The 23467-nt window shown below is 42.2% G+C and overlaps 2 protein-coding genes and 1 long non-coding RNA gene across 3 annotated transcripts in view; 1 reads left to right on the forward strand and 2 right to left on the reverse strand.

The window, feature by feature from the left end:
* LOC137096221 (zinc finger protein 135-like) overlaps positions 1 to 22425 on the forward strand; it is a 45288-nt gene extending 22863 nt beyond the window's left edge. The window contains exon 2 of the mRNA XM_067464920.1: positions 20463 to 22425. Within this exon, the coding sequence (XP_067321021.1) occupies positions 20716 to 22323 (1608 nt within the window). The 5' untranslated portion in view covers positions 20463 to 20715 and the 3' untranslated portion in view covers positions 22324 to 22425. The remainder of the gene's footprint in view (positions 1 to 20462) is intronic.
* LOC132765349 (bromodomain-containing protein 2) overlaps positions 1 to 23467 on the reverse strand; it is a 463888-nt gene that overhangs the window by 307902 nt on the left and 132519 nt on the right. The gene's annotated exons all lie outside the window — the stretch shown is intronic.
* On the reverse strand, positions 5093 to 10368 carry LOC137096241 (uncharacterized). Its single transcript, XR_010909371.1, has 2 exons — positions 9639 to 10368; positions 5093 to 7935 (listed from the first exon to the last, which is right to left on the reverse strand). It is a non-coding gene; the product is annotated as an uncharacterized lncRNA (long non-coding RNA).

The raw sequence follows: 23467 nt of genomic DNA on the forward strand, positions 1-23467 counted from the left end.
TTCAAAAATCAAATGGTGGCAGTGTATGTTCAAAGAACTGATTTTAAAGCAGCTGTTCTCAACCTGGGGGTTGCGAACCCCAAGGGGGTCGCTGGGCCATTTTCCGGGGGTCGCAAAGTCGCCTTGGTTGGCCCCACCCCCTCCTAAATGGCTGCCGGCTCCTGTGTGAGCCAAACAGCCACGGCCATGGAGGGGGCTTTTCCCGCTCGCCCCACGCGCCCTCTGGCCTCGGAGGACACAAGGGGCGAGTGTAAGGCCCTTGCCATGGTCGCGGCCATGGAGTGAGCCTTTCCCACTCGCCCCATGCAGCCTTGGAGGACGCGAGGGGCGAGTGTAGGCCCTTGCCATGGCTGCGGTCATGGAGGGTGCCCTCCGGCCTTAGAGGATGCAAGGGACGAGTTTAGGCCCTTGCCATGGCCGCGGCCATGGAGGGGGCCTTTCCCGTTCGCCCCACATGCCCTCCGGCCTCTGAAGGGGCGAGGGGCTCCCAGCCCTCTTTACCCTCTCCAGGCAGCAAAGAAGGTTCTTCAGGAACTGAAGGTAGGACAAATCTAATCCTTTGTACATCCCTCCCCCAAACCCCTCCAGTATTATCTGCTGGTCATGGAAGTCCTGTACGCCAAGTTTGGTTCAGTTCTATTTTTGGTGGAGTTCAGAATGCTCTTTGATGCCTGGTGAACTATAATTCACACAAATGCAATTCCCATATGCCCGGGTCTATTTTTTCCTAAATCTCTCCAGTATTATCTGTTGGTCATGGAAGTCCTGTACGCCAAGTTTGGTTCAATTCTATTGTTGGTGGAGTTCAGAATGCTCTTTGGTGCCTGGTGAACTATAATTCACACAAATACAATTCCCAATGTCAGGGTCTATTTTTCCCAAACCCCTCCAGTATTATCTGTAGGTCATGGAAGTCTTGTATGCCAAGTTTGGTTCAATTCTATTGTTGGTGGAGTTAAGAATGCTCTTTGTTGCCTGGTGAACTATAATTCACACAAATACAATTCCCAAATGTCAGGGTCTATTTTTCCCAAACCTCTCCAGTATTTTCTGTTGGTCATGGAAGTCCTGTACGCCAAGTTTGGTTCAATTCTATTGTTGGTGGAGTTCAGAATGCTCTTTGTTGCCTGGTGAACTATAATTCACACAAATGCAATTCCCAAATGTCAGGGTCTTATTTTTCCCAAACCCCTCCAATATTTTCTGTTGGTCATGGAAGTGTTGTATGCCAAGTTTGGTTCAATTCTATTGTTGATGGAGTTCAGAATGCTCTTTGGTGCCTGGTGAACTATAATTCACACAAATACAATTCCCAATGTCAGGGTCTATTTTTCCCAAACCTCTCCAGTATTATCTGTTGGTCATGGAAGTCCTGTACGCCAAGTTTGGTTCAATTCTATTGTTGGTGGAGTTCAGAATGCTCTTTGGTGCCTGGTGAACTATAATTCACACAAATGCAATTCCCATATGCCAGGGTCTATTTTTCCCCCAAAATTTAAACTTCCCTCTCCTACCCGCTATAAACGGTATCGAATCGCTGCCAAATGTAAGCTATCCTGAGTCCCCTTTCGAGGGTAGAGAAGAGACGGGGTAGAAATATCGGAAATAATAATAATAGTAATAATAATATAATTAATAACCCCTTTGGTAAAATTGTTGGAGATTGGTCCCTGGTCAAAAAAAGGTTGGGAATCAATGCACTGGGCCAGTGGTTCCTAAACTGTTTTTGACCAGGGAGCCCCTAACCAGAGAACACTTTAACCAGGAACCACTTTGACCAGAAACCACTCTCCAACATTAGTACCAATAGGGTTACAAATCACTTCTGGGTTAATAATAATAATAATAATACTTTATTTATATTCCGCTCTATCTCCCCAGAGGGACTCAGAGCGGATTCCAAACATAAAAGGCAAACATTCAATGCTTGAATACAACAACACTACATCCATAATAACAAAATTTATACAACCCAACATATTATAACTTAACAAACTAAAATTAAATAAAAAGCACAGCCTGTTATCACAGACATAAGACAAAACATCAAATGTAAACAATAATTTTCCATTTCTTTGGGGCAAATTGATTAATCATTGCTCAAGATATCTATTGATCTGGTGCGGTGAGCAGGGCACGGATACGGATGGCAACTATTAATCAGAGTATAATGGTAGTATTGCCAACAACTATTCCTCCTCCTCCTCATAATCCAGTGAGTAAAGGTATGTCTTCAGCTGTTTTTTGAAAGCGGGGAGGGAGGTGGCCATCTTTAACTCCTTAGGAAGGGAGTTCCAGGGGTGGGGGGCAGCCACGGAGAAGGCCCTTTCTCTCGCTCCCACCAGCCGCACTTGGGACGGGGGTGGAACCGAGAGGAGAACCTCTTCCAATGACCGCTGTGTCTGAGTTGGTCTGTAGAGGGAGATGCGGTTTGTCAAGCCGTTTAGGGCTTTAATAATAATAATAATAATAACAACAACAACAACAACAACAACAACAACAACAACACTTTATTTGTACTCCGCTACCATCTCCCCAAGGACTCGGTGTGGCTTACATGAGGCTGAGCCCGAATACAACAATACAAGCAATAACAACAGTACAAGCAATTAAAATAAAGCATAGACAATAAAATAGACAACATTATCAATAAGACAACACGCAATTAAAAACAGTGGGAAGGCCAAATGTAAACTTAAAATGGAAATAATGCTGGGACATGGACCAGAAGGTGATACTGGTGTTTGTGGAAGGGCATACGAGCAGATCTAAAATGTGTAAAGTGCTTTGGAGGACAAAGTGCTATGGGATCATTATTCCGGGAAGGCACACTGGAACAACCACATCTTCAAACTCCTCCTAAAGACTGCCAAGGTTGGGGCCTGTCTGATGTCTTTAGGGAGTGAGTTCCAGAGTCGAGGGGCCACCACCAAAAAGGCCCTCTCTCTCGTCCCCACCAACCGCGCCTGCGATGCTGGTGGGATTGAGAGCAGGGCCTCCCTGGATGATTGAAGGGATCGTGTGGGTTCATATACAGAGATGTGGTCACGCATGTAGGCAGGTCCCAAACCATTCAGGGCTTTGTAGGTAAGAACCTGCACCTTGAATTGGGTCCGGTAAATGAATGGCAGCCAGTGGAGCTCCTTGAACAGGTAAAGGTAAGAACCAGCACTTTGTATTTAGCTGGAAAGCAGACTGGCAGCCAGTGGAGCTGTCGCAACGTGGGAGTGGTTCTCTCCTTGAACGGCGCTCCAGTTAGTAACATTAGATTTGGTTTCATTATTGGGGTTCTGATTTAGAAAACTGCATTGGATAGACCACATCAACTCTGCTTTCTGATACAGAGCATAATGCCATCCAGTAGTCACCATCTGTTAGCTCTCAGAAACCCATGTTTAATAATCTAGAGTTGATGTGGTCTATCCAAGCGGGCGGGGATGGTCAGAGACAGGGAATGAGTGGCAGGTGCCATGAAGGTAGCAGAAATAAATTAAATTAAATGAATTAATCAGACAAAGCGCATCTCCCTCTACAGCAGTGTTTCTCAACCTGGGGGTCGTGAAGGGGTTTCAGAGGGGTCGCCAAAGACCACCAGAAAACACATATTTCTGATGGTCTTAGGAACCCTTTTGGCAGAGAAGGCTGAAGATCTCTCTGCCTGTCCTCATCCTTGTTGGTGTTGGTGAATGACAACTCCCAGAATTCAAAAACAGCCCCCCCCCCCCCCAACACCACCAGAAGTTAATGTTGGTCATGTCAGTAGTGTGCCAAGTTTGGTGCAGATCCATTTTGGGCTGGGTTCAGTGTGCTATTTGATTATAGGTTAACTATAAATCCCAGCAATTACAACTCCCAAATGTCAAGGTCTATTTTCCCCAAACTCCACCAGTGTTCACATTTGGGTATATTGAGTATTCATGCCAAGTTTGGTCCAGATCCATCACTGTTTGAGTCCACGGTGCTCTCTGGATGTAGGTGAACTACAACTCCCAAACTCAAGGTCAATGCCCAACAAACCCTTCCAGTACTTTCTCTTGGTCTTGGGGTTCTGTGTGCCAAATTTGGCTTGATTTTTTTGTTGGTGGAGTTCAGAATGCTCTTTGATTATAGGTTAACTATAAATCCCAGCAACTACAACTCCCAAATGAATCCCCCCCCCCCCTGTTTTCAAATTTGGGCATATTGGCTATTTGTGTCAAATTTGGTCCAGTGAATGAGAATACATCCTGCATATTAGATATTTAAATTACGATTCATAACAGGAGCAAAATGGCAGTTACGAAGTCCCAATGGAAATAATGTTATGGTTGGGGGTCACCAACACATGAGGAACTGCATTAAGGGGTCACGTCATTAGGATGGTTGAGAACCACTGCTCTACAGGCATTCGATTAGGCAGTGTAATTGATTATAGGAATAACGGATGATGAGACTGGATTCTGATTCTATTGATGAGACATGAATGGTCTGTGTGGTTGCAAATGGAAGCCTAAGCAAGCCACGTGACATTCGAAAAGGGACTCAGCAAGGATGCCCACTCTCACTTCTCCTATTTATACGAGCTTTTACATTATTGCTAAGGGACGGAAGAGGTGAGGAAAGATTTTGGGAATAAGGATTTAAAAGGAAAATATAATAGTAATATGAGAAAAGAGTAAATACAGAGAAGTCTAGAGCAGGGGACCCCAAACCTTTTGAACAGAGGGCCGGGTCACAGTCCCTCAAACTGTTGGAGGGCCGGATTATAATTTGAAAAAAACATGAATTAATTCTTATGTACTCTGCACATATATTATTTGCAGTGCAACCCCCCCCCCCCAAAAAAAAACACCAAAGAACAAAAACCCACACTTCTATATAAATAAAAATGTAATGTTCGTTTGTGGGATTAACAGAACTCAAAAAGCACTGGATGAATTGACACCAATTTTGGACCTAACAACCCAATGTATGTCCTTCACTCAAAAAAAAAAAAAGATTTTGTCATTTGGGAGTTGTAGTTGCTTGAATTTAAAGTTCACCTGAAGCAGGGGGAGCGAGGGTCCCCAAGAAATTCCAGGAGAAAGAGGAGAAGGAAGAGACAGAGACAGCATTGCAAGTTCACAGAATTTATTGCTTACCCAGGTAAGGGCACCTCAGCTCCAATCTGGCTGTTGAGGTACAACCTTCTGATCCAAACCACCCAGTATTTATATCATAATTTTCAGGGTTACACATGCGCATAAAAACTCTAACCTTTACACAATCTGATCAGTTTGTCCTCGAATCGTGGCCAAGAACATTTGTTGGCAAGATATCATGTTTTCCACAACTTTTCCCCTTACATCATCTGACCTCGTTCTCAGACAACTTACATTAATTTACATTGAACCATTAAAATGAATCATAACTTCATATTTCTTCACATCATATTATATGATTCCACACATCTTCATCTCTGTATCTTCATAATTATCATTAAAAACAAGCATTTCCTTATTAATTCTCCTTAATTATCTTCCCAATACATTTGTCAATACATTTATTCCATTAAAAAGATATATTTCATTTTGCCTGCTATTTACTTCAACCAGACAGGAGGTGGCGCTGTTATACCATATCTTCAAATGTCCGCTTCTTCCTTAGGTTAATAATCATTAACTTTGTACTTGGCCCCAACATTTTTGACCTTCCACAAATAGCTCTTGGCCTATTCAAATATTGACACAAGATTAGGTCCCCCAGCCTCCTGTCCTTTCATGCCACCTGTCGTTTTCCCTTACACCAAAGAATCACCACCAGAACTTCTTCTTCATATTATTAAAGATCCCTCTTTTTAAGGTAAGATTTCATTAATTTCATTAATTTCTATTTAGCTGCTGCCACATACCCCACAAAATCTTGTGACGAAGAAAACCATTTTTTTCGGAGTCACACCCTTAGTGTGATTATACCATCTTATCTCCCCTGGATAACTGTTGCATTTCTTCTATCTCCAGAGTCATAAGTTGTTTCAATTGACTTCCATGTCGGGCATTTGCCGTAATAACAATTCTTTCAATCATATTTCTTAAGCAAGCAATCACACAAGGCAGTAGGAACATGATCAGAATACCAATTATCAAGATAACAAATCCTACAACGATGAGGTCTTTTAACCATTGGAAGTTTGGCAACCAATCAGTTAACCAGCCAAAAACACTCTCTCCCTTTGGGGCGTATCCAATTCTGATGGTAGATACTACTTTCTGTATCTTATCTATATCAGATTCAATCTCTCCCGATTTGTTTATGTAGTGGCAGCACGTGGTATTGAGAAAAGAACATAGCCCTCCTTGTACAGACAATAGGTAGTCCAAAGCAAGTTTGTGTTGCATCAGGACCCCTGCCAAGGAATCAACTTCTGTCTGCAGAGCTCTTATTCCAGCCACAGTTTTGTTCGCCAGCCTCTCTACTTGAGCTGAGAGTCTCCGAATCTGTCTTATATTTAGAGCTACACCCGCAGCAGGGAACAAGATGGCTCCCAGCCTTTCTCCCTCATTTAAATAAGTTTGGTCTGGGTCATATCCAAGTGTTTCATCATAGGCTCTTTTCAAACGCTGTTCTTCACGCTCCCTTCTCCAAGTCACCTGGGATTGTTGTTCTGGGTATATTGTCACATCCGCTAACATCAGAGTACCGATCGTGCACGTTCCTTCCCAAAATGGCGGTAGAATCTTTCCCGCCCATTGACCACAGATCCAATACAATCCCTGAGACAAGCCACCCTTGGCTACCAACGATTTAGGCACTTCCTGGTGGGCTTCCACCCCTTTTACCACTTTTGCAGGATTTGATTCTCCTCTACTCTGCTGTGGCCCTTCAACAGGTGGTTCCCCCTGGCCCTGAGGCAGCCCTTTGCTAGGAGCCTTTGGTGGATCACGACCCCTGCTGGCTACTTTTGCCTGGGCCTGTTTAATGTGCGTGCCCAATTCTGGTGAAACAACTCCATCAGATCTTTTTACCCTTCTTGAATGTTCCAAACGGGCTAAGAGGCTAATATCTTCAGACGCCTCTGTTTTGAATACATGGAGAAGGAGATTACAATTGGGATAATGACCAAGTTCTATTTGGTGTGTGTGGAGAGGGTTGTCTCTATCTTGGGTCCATCTCTCATCTTTCTCCCAAATAATGCAAGCTGGGGCCTCTGGCGAAGTCTCTGCATGTGTTATTATAGCTTGTCCTGGATCAAGTAAAGTTTCAGTCATCTCATAATTTTGAGGCCTTAGATTGCTCCATCCCTTTTGGCTTAATAATGTTCCTACCATAAGTGGCCATCCCTCACGCTGGGAAGTAGGCCCATGACTACAAATCCAACAGTCAGTAGCTTCTGTCTCATTCGCTATGTTCTGAATCATCTGGTGGAATATGTTCTGCTCCCATCCTCCCTGCACGAGCTCTGGGACAATTACACTCAACATCATCAGGTAATAAGTATTCCACATTCCAAAACGAATAAGCTTTCCCCCATAAAACATGCTTATAACGGTAAGCCAACCAGATCAACCCCACAATAATCAGAAATCCCACAAATACACCCCCGTCACCAAAAAAGTCCATTTATTCTTCTTTCTTCTTGCTTCTTGCTTGATTGTAGTTTCAAAAACTAAGTCTCTCTCCTATTCAGGGCAACTTTATTCTTATGTTTTAAGTCTTTGAAATGTATGTCTTTTTATTTTATTTATGTATGGTTTAATTAGTTCTTCATTCAATCATCCAATTCTTAAGTTTATTTGCTGTAAGTCAGGGTCCTCTGCTGTGTAGTCTTCTCTCAAGCAGGCTTAGCTCATCCACAATTTTACTTCCTCGTACCCGTGGGGATTCATCAAGTAGCAGACCCCTTTCACTCCTGTCTCAGATGTCACACTCCCCAGGATCTCTCATCCACTTTAAATCTTCTGGTAAAACAGGGGGATACTGTAACAGGTAATTAATTAACATTTTTAAAATCTGTACTTTTTCCTTGATGCTTAATCCTCCTCACTTCCATCTCATATTGCAACAGTTTATCTTCCTTTGCCAATTCAATTTCTAAACATTTTGAACCTTAAAAAGCATCTCAGTATTTTAGCAAGGCAACCCCATAACATTCACTTTATCACAGCTCTCCCCACAAAATCTTCTAAATTTAAATGCATCTCGAATTGCCACTACTTTCTCTCTCAGACAGTTTCACAACTAATATCAATTTTTTTCCCAAAAGATTTTCCCAATTTCTTCTCTCTCCGTGAGGGCATTTAAGTGGCCATCTTAAATACTCTCAACACATGATTTTTCCCTTTTCAATCTCACCCGGCATTTGCAAACAATCAACCTCACACAACCTCACACACCAATCTTATTCATCCCAAAACTGATTCCATACATACACTCATTTACTCTTTACTGCAATTTTCTTCTCAAAAGGGAATCTAATCATTCACTTCTCACACTTCTTTCTCACACATCTCAACAATTTTCTTTCATTATTTTTAATCCCTCTTTACTTCTGTACTAACATTTCATCACTACTGCATGACTTTCTTTTACATTCTCATTCTCTCTTTTCCCACATGGTAATCACACACTCTGGTTCTTCTCCTGTGATTAACCATTTCGCTCTTCTGACTTACTTTTTCCTTTCTTTCTCAACATTCTCTCAACATACCTTAACTTTCTTCTTGGATGGCTTTCTCTTACCCACATGCTTGGTTTTTTCCCCATCATGTGTTCCAGGTTTTCCTGAATTATCCTCTTTTTCCTTTCTTTGAAACCTGTGAAGATTATTTCTCTCACAACACAAACAGCTACACACATTCTTTTTCTTTTTCTACTCACACACACATTCAAGTTTTCCAGAGAATGTATACAGACATTTTCCCTTTTTCCCAAAAGACAAACACATATTTCACATATTTTTCTTTTTTCTCTTTTCCTTTTTTTTTTCTCATTTTATCATCATTTCTTTTCTTTTTGGCTTTTTCCCGGAAGCCTATAACCATTAGTTTCTTTTCTTTATGAACATACTGACATTTAACAAAGAGACAAAGCAAAAACAGAAACAGACATACGGTTGCAAAGCAGCTAGAAGGGACAATGCATATACACAGCCAGATTCCACAATACACAACACATAGGATCAACATAACAATTTTCCCTTTTCAAAGTGCACTTTTTCTTAACCTAAGAGTGAGCCTTCTGTGGCGAACGCAACACTCAGGGGGGTTTTTCTTCTTGAGGTCTGCAGTACCTCCTTTGAAAAAATGTTCCCCCAAACCTGTTTCCTCAGGCATATCCACAAATGCCTGTACCTTAAAAAAAGCTAGCTTTTCCCCTTTTTCTGGAACTGCAGCTGATAATTCCCAATGCCCTCTCAGTCAAGGAGCCAGCAAAGGAACAGGCCAGTGGAGGCGATTTTCCTTATGGGTACCCTTTTTCGTCTCCCCTGATCCACGCCTTGTCCAGCTCCTGAGTGAGAAGCACCAGCTTCCAAAAGCTTACCTTTCCTTCTTCCTTTTCTCGAGCCCCACGTTGGGCGCCAATTGAAGCAGGGGGAGCGAGGGTCCCCAAGAAATTCCAGGAGAAAGAGGAGAAGGAAGAGACAGAGACAGCATTGCAAGTTCACAGAATTTATTGCTTACCCAGGTAAGGGCACCTCAGCTCCAATCTGGCTGTTGAGGTACAACCTTCTGATCCAAACCACCCAGTATTTATATCATAATTTTCAGGGTTACACATGCGCATAAAAACTCTAACCTTTACACAATCTGATCAGTTTGTCCTCGAATCGTGGCCAAGAACATTTGTTGGCAAGATATCATGTTTTCCACAACTTTTCCCCTTACATCATCTGACCTCGTTCTCAGACAACTTACATTAATTTACATTGAACCATTAAAATGAATCATAACTTCATATTTCTTCACATCATATTATATGATTCCACACATCTTCATCTCTGTATCTTCATAATTATCATTAAAAACAAGCATTTCCTTATTAATTCTCCTTAATTATCTTCCCAATACATTTGTCAATACATTTATTCCATTAAAAAGATATATTTCATTTTGCCTGCTATTTACTTCAACCAGACAGGAGGTGGCGCTGTTATACCATATCTTCAAATGTCCGCTTCTTCCTTAGGTTAATAATCATTAACTTTGTACTTGGCCCCAACATTTTTGACCTTCCACAAATAGCTCTTGGCCTATTCAAATATTGACACAAGATTAGGTCCCCCAGCCTCCTGTCCTTTCATGCCACCTGTCGTTTTCCCTTACACCAAAGAATCACCACCAGAACTTCTTCTTCATATTATTAAAGATCCCTCTTTTTAAGGTAAGATTTCATTAATTTCATTAATTTCTATTTAGCTGCTGCCACACACCTACAATCAAAGACCATTCTGAACCCTACCAACGATGGAATTGAACCAAACTTGGCACACATTTCTCCCATGACCAACTGAAAATACTGTAAGGGTTTGGTGGGCAGTGTCCTTTTGTTTTGGAGTTGTAGTTCACCTACATCTAGATATCATTGTGGACAACAATGATGGATCGGGATCAAACTTGGCACAAATACTCAATATGCCCAAATGTGAACACTGGTGGAGTTTGGGGAAAATAGAATCTTGACATTTGGGAGTTGTAGTTGCTGGGATTTATAGTTCACGTACAATCAAAGAGCATCCTGAACCCCACTAACGATAGAATTGAGCCAAACCTCCCACACAGAACCCCCACGTGGGCCACAGCAATGCGTGGCAGGGAAGGGCTAGTTGGGGAGGTGGTGGGCGAAGCGGTGCCAAAGCTGCTTCACCCTTGCCTCCCACTTCTCCAGCCTTTGGGATAAGGCCAGGCCTTATTCCAGAGGCAGGAGAAGTGCTGGCTGAGCCAGGGAAGCAGGGGCGAAGTGGCTTTGGCGCCGCTTCGCCCCCTGCCTCCCCCTTTCTCCTGCCTTCAGGATAAGGCCAGGCCTTATCCCAGAGGCAGGAGACGCGCAGGCTGAGCCCAGGGAGGCTTCACCCACCGCATCTCAACCTTCTCCAGACCCCGCGGGCCGGATAATTTGCCTCGGGAGGGGGGGCGGGTTCAGCCCGCGGGCCGTAGTTTGGGGACCCCTGGTCTAGAGGGTGAAGCGTATCATATTACCTTTCTTTGTGACTAGATTGGGAGAGACCGGAGGTCACCTATCTTCCTTCTCCCTCCCCCACCCCTTTTTTTTCTTTTTTTCCATTTCCCTCCTTTTAAAGGAAATGACATATAAAAAGAGAAGGTGAAGACAAAAACAATGCTACATGGAAATGAAGTGTGTATAAATATTAGTCAAACGCCTTCTCGGTGGTGGCCCCCCAGCTGTGGAACACCCTCCCTGTAGACATCAGACAGGCGCCCTCCCTTATGACATTCCGCAAGAGACTAAAGATGTGGTTGTTTGAGAAGGCGTTTGACTAAGTGCTACAACAATTGGCAATGATGATTGGAACGGAATATGGAAAACGGGATTGGATTGTGATTCTATGATGAGACGTCGCAAATGATTTAGTGTAATTGTATTATTAATAGTGATGTTGCTATTGTTGTTTGTGTAATTGCCTTATTGTAAATTGTTTTTTATATGTTGTACACCACAGATCTTTTTTTTTTTTTTAAATCTTTTTTTTATTGGTTTTGTAACATTGAAGAACATACAACAGTAACATTTAACACACAGTACAAGTGCCCACGTCAAAACAATGACACACAATACAGATGCATATGACAAACATGACATACACGGTAATACCAAACATTGCATTATTTTCGTATGTGACATCATATTGGCACGGATATATATTTTTGTTCGTGTTCCTTAATAATCCCCCCCTAATCCTCCCCCCTTAATTGATTTTAAGGTTTAGTTAATTTCTTCTTGTTCCTTTTCCCATTTAGTTTTCTCCCCCCCTTCCTCCTCCGTTAACGGTGGTAGGGGATGGTGTTGGGGCATAGTGGGGGGGTAGGGGAGAAGGGTTCGGAGTAAATTTGAGTATGTTAACTCCGAATAAGTGAAACATTGAGGTTTCGCGAACGTTAGGGTTGGGTTACCTGGATGAGGGGAGGGGGTTGTGAGACCTAACTATAACTATATCCACCACCTTGAATAACCCTAGTGACATTAAAATACTTCCCAGGATGTTCTGGACAATAATTATTGTAGTGGGCAATAATTTGCCCTTATATTCTATGTGACAATCATACGTCGGATGGTTAGTATCATTCCCTTGAGAGCTTTCACCATTCTATACTGATATTAATTTCATTATTTGATCTGTTAATGTATTCTATAAAGCTTTTCCAATTGGTTTTTGGTGGTTTAGGTATACTTTGAGATATTTTATGGGTTAGGATATCCATATTCATTATATCCCATACTTTTAACAACCAGTGGTCCACCAAGGGGATTTCTTTAGATTTCCAAACCTTCGCTATAACTGTTCGGGCTGCCGTAGTAAAATAGAAGAATAGTTTGTCGGAGTTTTTGTTTTTGAGTGGGTCTGTAATTCCCAGCAACATTGCTTCCGGCTTAAGTTTTATTTTTTCTCCTAGTATTGTCTGTGTAATTTTATTCACTTTTTGCCAGAAGTTTTTTATTCTCCTACATTTCCACCATACGTGGATATAACTCCCTTTATGTCTCCCACATTTCCAACATGTATTTTTTATTTTCCCCTTGCTGAATTTGGATATCTTGTCTGGTGTGTAGTACCATCTATAGAATTGCTTATACCAGTTTTCTTTCATATCTGTAGAGTATGTGTATTTGATTTTTTGGCGCCAGACCTCCTCCCACTCTGTCATATTTATTGGTCTACCTATATCTCTAGACCATTGGATCATGTTATGTTTGACCTGGTCTGTTTCTGTTGCCCATGTTAAGAGCTGCTGATAAATTCTTTTAATTAGCTTGGTCTCGATTTTAAGTATTTTGTCCCAGAAGGTTTCTTGAATCTGGAATCCACTTTTGACGTCGATTCTGTAGTTTTCTAGTATTTGCTGGTATTGGAACCAGGAGATAGATTCGTCAAGTTGTTTAAGTTCTTCCTGGGATTTTAATTTGGTTTCACGAGGGTCTTTTTTCAGAAGTTGGGCATAGGTAAGCCATTTATCTCTTGGCAGGTCTCTCATGTGCTGAGCTTCGTTCGGTGAAAACCATAAGGGAGTTTTTCTGTAGAATCTGTCTTTGTACTTGTCCCAGACTTTGAGAAGTGCAGCCCTACTTGGATGGTTTTTGAAGCACTTCTCTTTTTCCGCTTTGCCTCTCCATAGGTAGCCGTGCCAGCCTTGATGTAAATCGAAACCCTCTAGGGATAGGATTTTGCGTTTGTTTAAAGTCGCCCAGTCCTTTATCCATCTTAACGACGCTGCCTCATAGTATAATTGTAAATCGGGGAGGGATAAGCCCCCCCGTCTCTTGTCGTCAATCATGTTTCTGTGGCTTATTCTTTGTTTTTTACTTTTCCAGATGAATTTGGTGATTTCTTTCTGCCACTTACTGAGGAGGGTTTTGGATTTTAAAGTTGGCAGAGATTGAAACAAGAATAGGACATCGGGTAGGACGTTCATTTTTATTGTGGCAATCCTGCCCAGTAGGGAAAGGTTTAGCGAGTTCCAGGCGTTGATTTTCTTCTTAACTTCCTTCCATTTTTTTTCGTAGTTGTTTTTTGTTAAATGAGCATTGTTTGCTGCTATTGTTATTCCTAGGTACTTAGTTTCAGTTGTAGTCTTTATTCCTGAGATGTTTTGTAATTTGTCTTTATTGGTTTTATTCATATTTTTTGTTATTATTTGAGTTTTATCTTTATTTATTTTGAAGCCCGCGACTTCTCCAAAGTCGGTTATTTCTTTCAGCCATATATTGATATTATTTATTGGGTTTTCAATAAAGCAGACAAGGTCATCTGCAAACGCTCTAGTTTTGAATGTCTGGTTTTTGACTTTCAGTCCTTTCAGCTCCTTATTGATCGAAATTCTCTGCAAAAGTACTTCTAGGACTGTTATAAAAAGAATGGGGGATAGGGGGCACCCCTGCCTGGTGCCTTTTTGGATTGCTATGTTATCGGAATATTGTCCATTGATAACCAATTTCGTCTGTTGTGAGGTGTAAATGGAGGTGATAGCATTTAAGTATTGGTACCCTATATCCATTTCTTTGAGTAGATATATGATGAAGTCCCAGTTGACTTGGTCAAATGCTTTTTCAGCATCGAGGAACACAAGAGCAGCTTCTTTTTGGATGTTCTTTTCGTAATAGTCGATAACATTGATTACTGTTCTTATGTTATCGCTCAGTTGTCTTCCTGGCAGAAAGCCAACCTGGTCTTCATCAATCCTTTCTGTTAGTATCTTGGTTAGTCTGGATGCTAATATTGCCGTAAATATTTTATAATCTGTATTGAGGAGTGAGATGGGGCGGTAATTCTTTACTGATGTGCTGTCTGTGTGGTTCTTGTGGATTAGTGAGATTGTAGCTTGTTTCCATGTGTCAGGCAGGTCTCCTTCCTCCATAACTTTGTTCATTACTTTCTGCAGGTGTGGGGCTAATATCTCTTGGAAGGTTTTGTAATATCCTGTAGTTAGGCCATCCGGGCCTGGAGCTTTGCCAGATGGTAACTTCTTAATTATTGTTGAAACTTCTTCTAAAGTTATTGGATTGTTCAGTCTTTCTCGTTGATCATCTGTAATTCTTTGAATAGATTGTTTTGCTAAGTATTGCATTATTTTTTCTTTGGGGATATTCTCATCTTTGTATAGGTTATTGTAGAATTTCGTGAATTGGCTTATGATTTCGCTTGTTTTGTACACAGGTTTATCCCCCTCCATTATCTTAGTTATTTGTCTACTCTGTTTTTTGGCTGCAATTTTCATAGCAAGTGCTCTTCCTATTTTATTTGCATTTTCGAAGTAGTATTGTTTGGTATACTTCAACTTCTTTTCCATCTCTTCCAATAGAAGTGTGTCTATATTTTTTCTTAGTATGTTCAATTGGTGGTTTATCTTGGAGTCCTTTGGGTTTGCCTTAAGCTTTCCTTCTAGTCTGGTAAGTTCTTTTTCTAGCCTTTCGCGTTCCCTGTTCCTGGCCTTTTTTATCCTCGCGGCTTGTTCTATTAGATGGCCTCTTATAAATGCTTTGTGGGCATCCCATATGATTTTGGTGGGGGTGTCTTTTTCCGTATTTAAACTGAAATATTCATTTAATAAGCCTTTATTTTTTTCCAGTTCTGTTGGTGTTGAAAGTAATTTGTCGTCCAGTCGCCATCTGAATGAGGTCTTTTCTTGTTTTTGGTTTTGAATGTGTAGCTCTATGGGTGCATGATCGGAGTTGGTCATGGGTAGTATTGCAGATTTGGTTATATCTGGTATGATGGTATTTGTTACCCAGGCCATATCGATACGTGACCACGTTGAATGTCTGTTGGAGAAGAACGTATAATCAGTCTCTTTATCGTGGTGGTATCTCCATATATCTGTTAAGCCCAGTTCTTCTTTTAGCTCCATGAAGGTCTTGGGGAGGGTTCCTGATTGTCTTTGTTTTGTTTTAAGTGACTTAGTTGATTTATCTTTAGTTATGTCTACCACCCCATTATAGTCCCCCATGAGTAATAGGTCATCGTAGTCGGTTTCCAAAATGTATTTTTTTAGGGTTTTTATAAAATTGCTTTTCGTCTCATTAGGCGCATATATATTGCAAACCAGAATACTTTTATCTTCAATTTTTATCAAAACTCCTAATATTCTGCCATCAGAGTCTCTGAATGCTAGTTCAGAGGGGGTGTTTTCTTTAACATACGTGACTAGACCTCTTTTTTTTTCTAATCCAGACGCATAATAACTTTTACCCAACGCTTTACATTCTAGGTGTGATATATGTTTATTGGATATGTGTGTTTCTTGTAAAAGAATTAAATCATAGTTACATTTCTTTAAACGGTGCCAAATTTTTTTTCTTTTACATGGGTTGTTCAATCCGTTAACATTATTTGAGTAAATTCTAATTTTTCTTGCCATCGTTGTCATTTTTATTAATTGATTGGTCTATATCTGTCTTATTTAATTCTTTTTGGAAGGTGTAGTTTCCTGGGGATATTTCTCTTGCTCTTTTTCTTCCTTTTTCGTTGTCGTCGTCTAGGAGGTCGAGTCTCTTTGTTACACTGTCGGTATAGTCTTTATAATAGCTTGTACCCTTCCCTTTCCCTTCTTCTTCGTTTCCTTTTCTGTTATCGTTTTTCTTTTTCAGATACTTTTCCCAGAAGGTTCTTGCTTTAGCTTCGGACGTAAGCCAGTACTTATTCTCATTCCATGTTGTTGTTAAGCCTTCCCTCTTTTCCCACTTAAATTTCACATTTCTTCTTTTCAATTCATCAGTCAGGAAATAATACTTGCGTCTTTTTTCGAGTACTGATATTGGTATCTCCTTTAGGATTACAATTTTATTTCCTTTGTGATGTACTGGTGTTTTTGAGTGCTCTCTAAGTATCTCATCCCGAGTGTTTTTCTTCAGCAATTGTACAATGATGTCTTTCGGGGTTTTAAATTTCCTGGAATGTGATGTTTGTATCCTGAAGACTCTGTCAATTTCTAGATCAACATCTGATTTTCTTTTTTTCGTTAATTGCGTAATCAAGTCGACTATAACTTCTCTTATATTTTCCTCTTCCTCTTCTATCACATTTCTGAATCTAAGTTGGTTCTCTTTTTCCCTAAGTTCCATCATTTCTTGCTGATTCTGAACTCTGTCCATTACCTCCTCCATACTTCTCATTTTTTTCTTTACTATTTCTTGGTGATTCTTAATTGTAGTGTTGTCCTTAATTAAGTCTATGTTGTCCTGCTTTAGTTTCCCTACCTCATTTTTTATTGTGGTCATTTCTTCTTTCATCAGTGATTGTAGTGAATGTAACTCTTCTTTCATCTCTTTCATGTCTTTCTTCAGTGTTTCGCTCTCATTCTTGCTAGTTTTGCTTTGTGCTTCTTGATTGTTTTGGATTGTCTTTATTTCTGTTTGTATTTTGAGTATTTCTTTCATAAGGTCTTTTATTGTGGGCTCCTCAGGCAGGGAGCCTTTTCTTGTATTGAGTGGGGTTTTTTTCTCGAACTCTTTGTCTTTTTCTTTTTCTGTTTTCCCTTTTTGCGAAGCCGCCATTGTTATGCTACTAGTTTTTGTTTTTGTTTTTCCCCTTTTCTCTTGCTGTTCTTTAAAGATAATTTGTTAGTAAGCACTTTTGCAATCGTATCATAGGAGGCAAGAGGTTGGTATAAGGTAATCTGTCCACAAAGTATAAATCACAGGTTGCCTAAGATGATAACAGTGAATACGGAAGAGTAACAGATAGTTTTTAAGAGTGTAAATCTACACAGTATCCGCAGAATAGCAATTAAGTTAAGGGCTATTAGGAAGGGGTGATAAGGAGGTACATGGGGATCAAATCTAGACAGCAGTAAAGCAACAATCGTAACCGCTAAGTAGTACAATGAATAGCAGCTCTCTAAAACGGTCAAGTTTACCCAGTAACTCTAGTTATCACTACACAGTGCGGATATGTTTAGGAAATATTGAGAATGTATTAGGGAGGGGTTTTGGGAGGGACAGCGGAGATAATTCAATGCAAAACCAGCAGATTACAGTGCGTTGATTACACCAATTAGAACTCAACGAGCTTTCTGAATGTGTGCCTATTGGTCTGGTACTATCTTGGTCTTTTCAGGAAGAGAAGGTGGGAAGGTATATTACGGGAAAGCCTATTACACTAACAGTGGTTTCTTGACTTGGGACACTAGGAACATTAAAGGCATATATACATTACTAATCTACATGTCAGTGTCCTGCTTAATCTAGGTTTTCCTCAGTATCTATTAGGCAGACTCGAAGGAAGGAGGATTATTAGGGTGGGGTGAATAAGGAGGTACAAAGGAGACAAATCCTTACAGTTGTGGCCAAACAGAGCCTTCAACAGTGACTATTAGGGAGGGGTGATAGGGAGGTACATAGGTACACAAGAGTCAAACCCTCACAATATCTCACAATATCTAGTAAATCAGACAGTAATTTCTTATGTTGCAATCAAATAATGTCTTTAAGTCTCTGTGCCGGATCTGACTGGGACCTAATGGGAGTTCGGAAAGTATACAATGTTGTTACATCTAAAATCCGATTCAACTCTTGACTCTAGATCCCCCTGGATTAAATGCTTCCAGGTCTTTCAGTTGTCTATTCGATATTTGTGTTATTACAAACTAGTCCGGCTTTTCCAGTCAATATCGGTTTGAAATTCAGATAGGGCAGTAACTTACATTAACAGCCATGTAACAGTAATAGTCACTTGACACTTGAGACTCACAACTTAGGTCTTCAATGGTCCGGAACGAAGAAGAATGCAGGACATAAAGTCCTCCTCGCTCACTCCTCGCTATTAATGTTATTCAATACTGGTTGTTCTTTTAGCTACTCACGGCTTTTGCATGTTCTTTTCTGGTGTTTATCCCTTGCCGTTAGAGGTTTTTCCCTAAAAGCTCTCAAGTGAAGCTCGCAAAAACTTGTTGGGCAGGAAAACAACTCATTGGTCACCCCGATTACGCCGAGGTCTGTACGGGAAGTTCTCGCTGCAATCTCGCTGCAATTTGGGCGCCCGAAGGTGTTGTTTCTCCTGTGTATGCTCTTCTAGGTGCCGGCTGCGCCTTGGAGGTACTCCTACAGCTGTTATCGTGGGTGCTCACCGCTTTCGCTCGGCGTATCCGCGGAATAGTCGAGTTTGCTCCCGCACACAGTCTCAACTATGCGGCTACACGGCTACACGGCTGCAAGTCCGTTTTGCTTGGGCTAGCAGTCCGTTTTGAGCCTGTTCAAAGACCGTTTGAGTCTGGATATAGGCTTGTTTAGGGTTGCTTTATGGCTCCAGTTCTTCCACTCTGCTCAACGATACTCTGGGACCACTGCTGGGACGCTCCGCAGTTCCCTGTTAATTTGCGTCCACGGCCTCAGCGGCAGATTGCGACTTGCGGTCTGTGATTTACGGCTCGCTCCACGGCTCTATGGCGCCTGGGCAAGTTCCATCTGCTTTCGCTTTCGTTTTCAATTCGCTTCTCCCTGCCGACGCCGACACCAGCGCCGGTGCACGCCGCCCTCTCGCCCTCTCGCCTCTCGCCTTTCGCGCTGCCCTCTCGCCTCTTGCTTCTCTCGCTTCTCTCGCTTCTCACTTGGAGGAGAGCCTCGCGGGTACCTCGCTGAGGAGGCTACTCTGAGTAAGTAAGTAAGTACTCACTGAAGCCGATACTCTCGGAGTAAGTACACGGGGGGGGGGGGGCTTCTCATGGGGTGTGAAGATCTTATCTTGCCCGACGATGCTCACGATGTCCAGACTCCTTTCTTTCTTTCTTATTCCTTCTGTCAGCTTCTGTACCCTTGAAATAGCGACCGGTGCAAACCCGCACAGCTTAACTGTCGAGTACCCTTGTCGTCCCCTCGCGCAGTCGGCTGGTATAGCACTATGTCGAGCTGGGGAACATAATGTCTCGACTTGTAGTACCCACCAACTGAACGCTCCAACCCGCCTCTCGCTGTTGGGTTGGGGGAGCAAAAATGCTCTACCTAGGGTCACGAAAGGAACGGTTGCTGAGGAGCTTCAGCAAACCGTGGCACACGCCATCTTGCCGCTACCGGAAGTCGAATCTCCTGGTGCAGATCTTGATGTAATTCCAGTCTCCAGGTCTGCATTATCATGCCTTCCTTTTTAAAATAAATTACAACTCATGAACCATTAATCAGAAAAGCTTCAATAGTAAAATCTAAACAATTGCATTTCAGGAAAACAAGAAACACATTTTTCAAAACAGACACATAACACTGCGGAGTTGGAGGTAATCCATGCAGCCTGGATTGGCTGCAGCATATCCACCGCTTCCCATTCATGAGCAAAGGAAGGGTGGGAAGGATGTCAATGCTTTTGGGAGGCAGGAAGAGGAGGGCAGAGGAGCCTGCAAAGAAAGGAGGGGAGGGTGGACTCAAAAGGAGAAGGCCCAAAAAGCCACGCGGAGGAAGAATCCCTGCAGCCTCAGAAAAGTTAGCGTCTGGCCTTCCAGGTAGGAGAAGAGCGTGCTTCCCCTTTGAAGTCCTGTGTCAGTTCCCTGCGGGATTATAGAATTTGTAGTTGAGAGAGGCCCAGGACCCCCCTGGCTGGAATTATAAAGGCCCCTCCTTGAACAACTTGTAGTGGAAGAAATCGCAGACAGAGAATCTTTGGGCCCCATCCCCTTTGTACCTGAGGAGGGATTGTTCGTTGTTGGCAAGTGTCAAAGTATTTGTCACCAGTCAATGGGCACCTTCCCTCTTCCCCTGGGTTTGCTACAGCACTAGACTTCCTCGTTAAATTCCATGATATCTTACTCTGTTCAACTCCTGAAGAGATTTTCCTCTCATTTGTCTGGCAGGTAACTTCTGAACAAGTTCTGCGAAGAACACCTTGTGAGAGCTTTGCCTGAGGAGTGTTCTAAGTCTAAAGTGACTTCAAGATATACAGAAAAGACAACAAGAAAAAATAAGCAGTAGAAAAATATATTTCAAGCTACATACCTGTGGTATTAAGGTGGCAGGGGGGATGAGATAAGATTGTACTGAAAACAGACGCTTGGGAAAACGAGCAGAAGGCTACAGCAATACAAAAACTGCTGTTCAGGAGGTTGTATGTGTGAAACCCTGCCATCATATTTGAATTATAAGTGTAAAAGAATGGCAAGTCCCCTACCTCCCTATCCTAGATCAGACACAGGGGAGAAGTTACATCAGTGTATGGAATGTGGAAAACAATTTGAAAGCAAAAGTAATCTTATTGTACATGAACGGACCCACACAGGGGAGAAGCCATATCAGTGCATGGAATGTGGAAAGAGCTTCAGTGTCAGTGGCAGTCTACGTTGCCATCAAAGAACCCACACAGGGGAGAAGCCCTATCAATGCATGGAATGCGGAGAAAGCTTCAGTACAAGTGGAAATCTACGTTCCCATGAAAGGACCCACACTGGGGAGAAGCCACATAAATGCATGGAATGTGGAAAGAGCTTCAGTGTCAGTAGCAGTCTACGTTCCCATCAAAGAACCCACACAGGGGAGAAACCATATAAATGCGTGGAATGTGGAGAAAGCTTCCGTACGAGTGGAAATCTATGTTCCCATCAAAGGATCCACACAGGGAAGAAGACATATAAATGCATGGAATGTGGAGAAAGTTTCACTCAGAGTGGCAATCTGCACTCCCATCAAAGGACACACACAGGGGAGAAGCCATATAAATGCATGGAATGTGGAGAAAACTTCAGTCGGAGACACAGTTTACATTCCCATCAAAGGATCCACACAGGGGAGAAGCCATATAAATGCATGGAATGTGGAGAAAGTTTCAGTCAGAGTGGCAGTCTACGTTCCCATCTAAGGACTCACACAGGGGAGAAGCCATATGAATGCATGGAATGTGGAAAGAGCTTCAGTCGCAGTGACAAACTACATTCCCATCGAAGGACCCACACTGGGGAGAAGCCACATAAATGCGTGGAATGTGGAGAAAGCTTCAGTCAGAGTGGCAATCTACGTTCCCATCAAAGGACGCACACAAGGGAGAAGCCATATCAATGCATGGAATGTGGAGAAAGCTTCACTCATAGTGGCAATTTACGTTGCCATCAAAGGACCCACACAGGGGAGAAGCCATATCAATGCATGGAATGTGGAAAGAGCTTCAGTGGCAGTTTACGTTGCCATCAAAGGACCCACACAGGGGAGAAGCCATATCAATGCATGGAATGTGGAGAAAGCTTCAATCGGAGTGGCAATCTACGTTCCCATCAAAGGACCCACACAGGGGAGAAGCCACATAAATGCGTGGAATGTGGAGAAAGCTTCCGTACGAGTGGCAATCTACGTACCCACCAAAGGACACACACAGGAGAGAAGCCATATAAATGCATGGAATGTGGAAAAAGCTTCAGTCAGAGTGGACATCTACGTTCCCATCAAAGTACCCACACAGGGGAGAAGCCACATAAATGCATGGAATGTGGAAAAAGCTTCACTCGCAGTGACAGTCTACGTTCCCATCAAAGGATCCACATAGGGGAGAAGCCACATATTTATGCATGGAATGTGGAAAGTGCTTCAGACGGAATGGACATCTTTATACCCATCACAGGACCCACATGGGGGAGAAACCACATAAATGCATGGAATGCCGAGAACCTTCAGTTGGAGTGGACATTTCCATGGTCCCATCAGAGTACTCACACAGGAGAGAATCCATAGAAATGCATAGAATGTGGAGAAAGTTTCAGTCAGCGTAACAATCTGCATTCCTATCAAAGGACCCACATAGGGGAGAAGCCATATAAATGCATGGAATGGGGAAAGAGCTTCAGTTTTTGAGGCCTTGGCCGGTAGCTACTGGGAGCAGTTCTCACTCAGAGGAGCACTTTTCTCAGTATTGCAACAAGCTCCGAAGGGGTTCACCTAGCCTCCTCCACAAGGAAACCCATCACAGGCTTCTAGGATGATCTGTGAAGGTTTGCTGAAATGAGCAGCAGCTGAGATCTCTGGAAAAAAGGGTTCTGAAAAAAGAATAGCTCTTTGGTAGCAGATAACATCATATCTTCATACTTTTGACTCATGCCTTGGCTCTACTTCCCCTCAGTCAGAATTTGGGACTCCAGCTATGTACCGGGAACCCATTTCTGGACTTTGTTGTATCCTGAATAGTTAACTTTAAAATCTGGACTGACTTCTGGTTTCATTTATGAACCAGGTCTTTGTATTCCTGACTTTCTGGCTTGACTTTGGGAATCTGAATTCGCTTTGTACTCTTGATTTCCTGCTTGTTATTTTATCAACTCTGTTGAATGAACTCCTGGCATTGGACTATTGGGCTGTAACCTTGGCTTTTGTTTATTCCTCCTGACCTGGATCTGCAGTGCTTGACTTGATTGCATTAATTGGACTCTTGAGTTTGACTTGTGTTCATTGTTTCTCCAACTGTGTTGCTGTGTTTTAACCGGACTCAAGATTTTAGCTTTCTTATAAGTACATATTGTCTTGGCCTAGCTTGTGTTCCTCAGACTTTATACCGGGAGAGCCCTGGTACACGAGACCATCAGTCTTGCTTTCTGTGTACTTATCCCTGCGTAGAGTGAACTCATTTCTGCATTTGAGACTGTTTAATCATCATCTTTGGCAAAGGGTCCATTAGGATACACAGCACATCTCCCTAACTGCAGAGAATGGAAGACAAAGAATGATGACAACGGCTGATGAAGATTAATAATAATAATAATAATAATAATGACGATGACGATGATGATGATAATTTATCTGTCAACCACACTATCTCCCCGAGGGTACACAGGGCAGTTTCTAGCAAATAATAAAATGGCAAACATTCAATGCCACAAACAAA

Source organism: Anolis sagrei, chromosome 2 (assembly GCF_037176765.1).
Source record: "Anolis sagrei isolate rAnoSag1 chromosome 2, rAnoSag1.mat, whole genome shotgun sequence".
NCBI lineage: Eukaryota > Metazoa > Chordata > Lepidosauria > Squamata > Dactyloidae > Anolis > Anolis sagrei.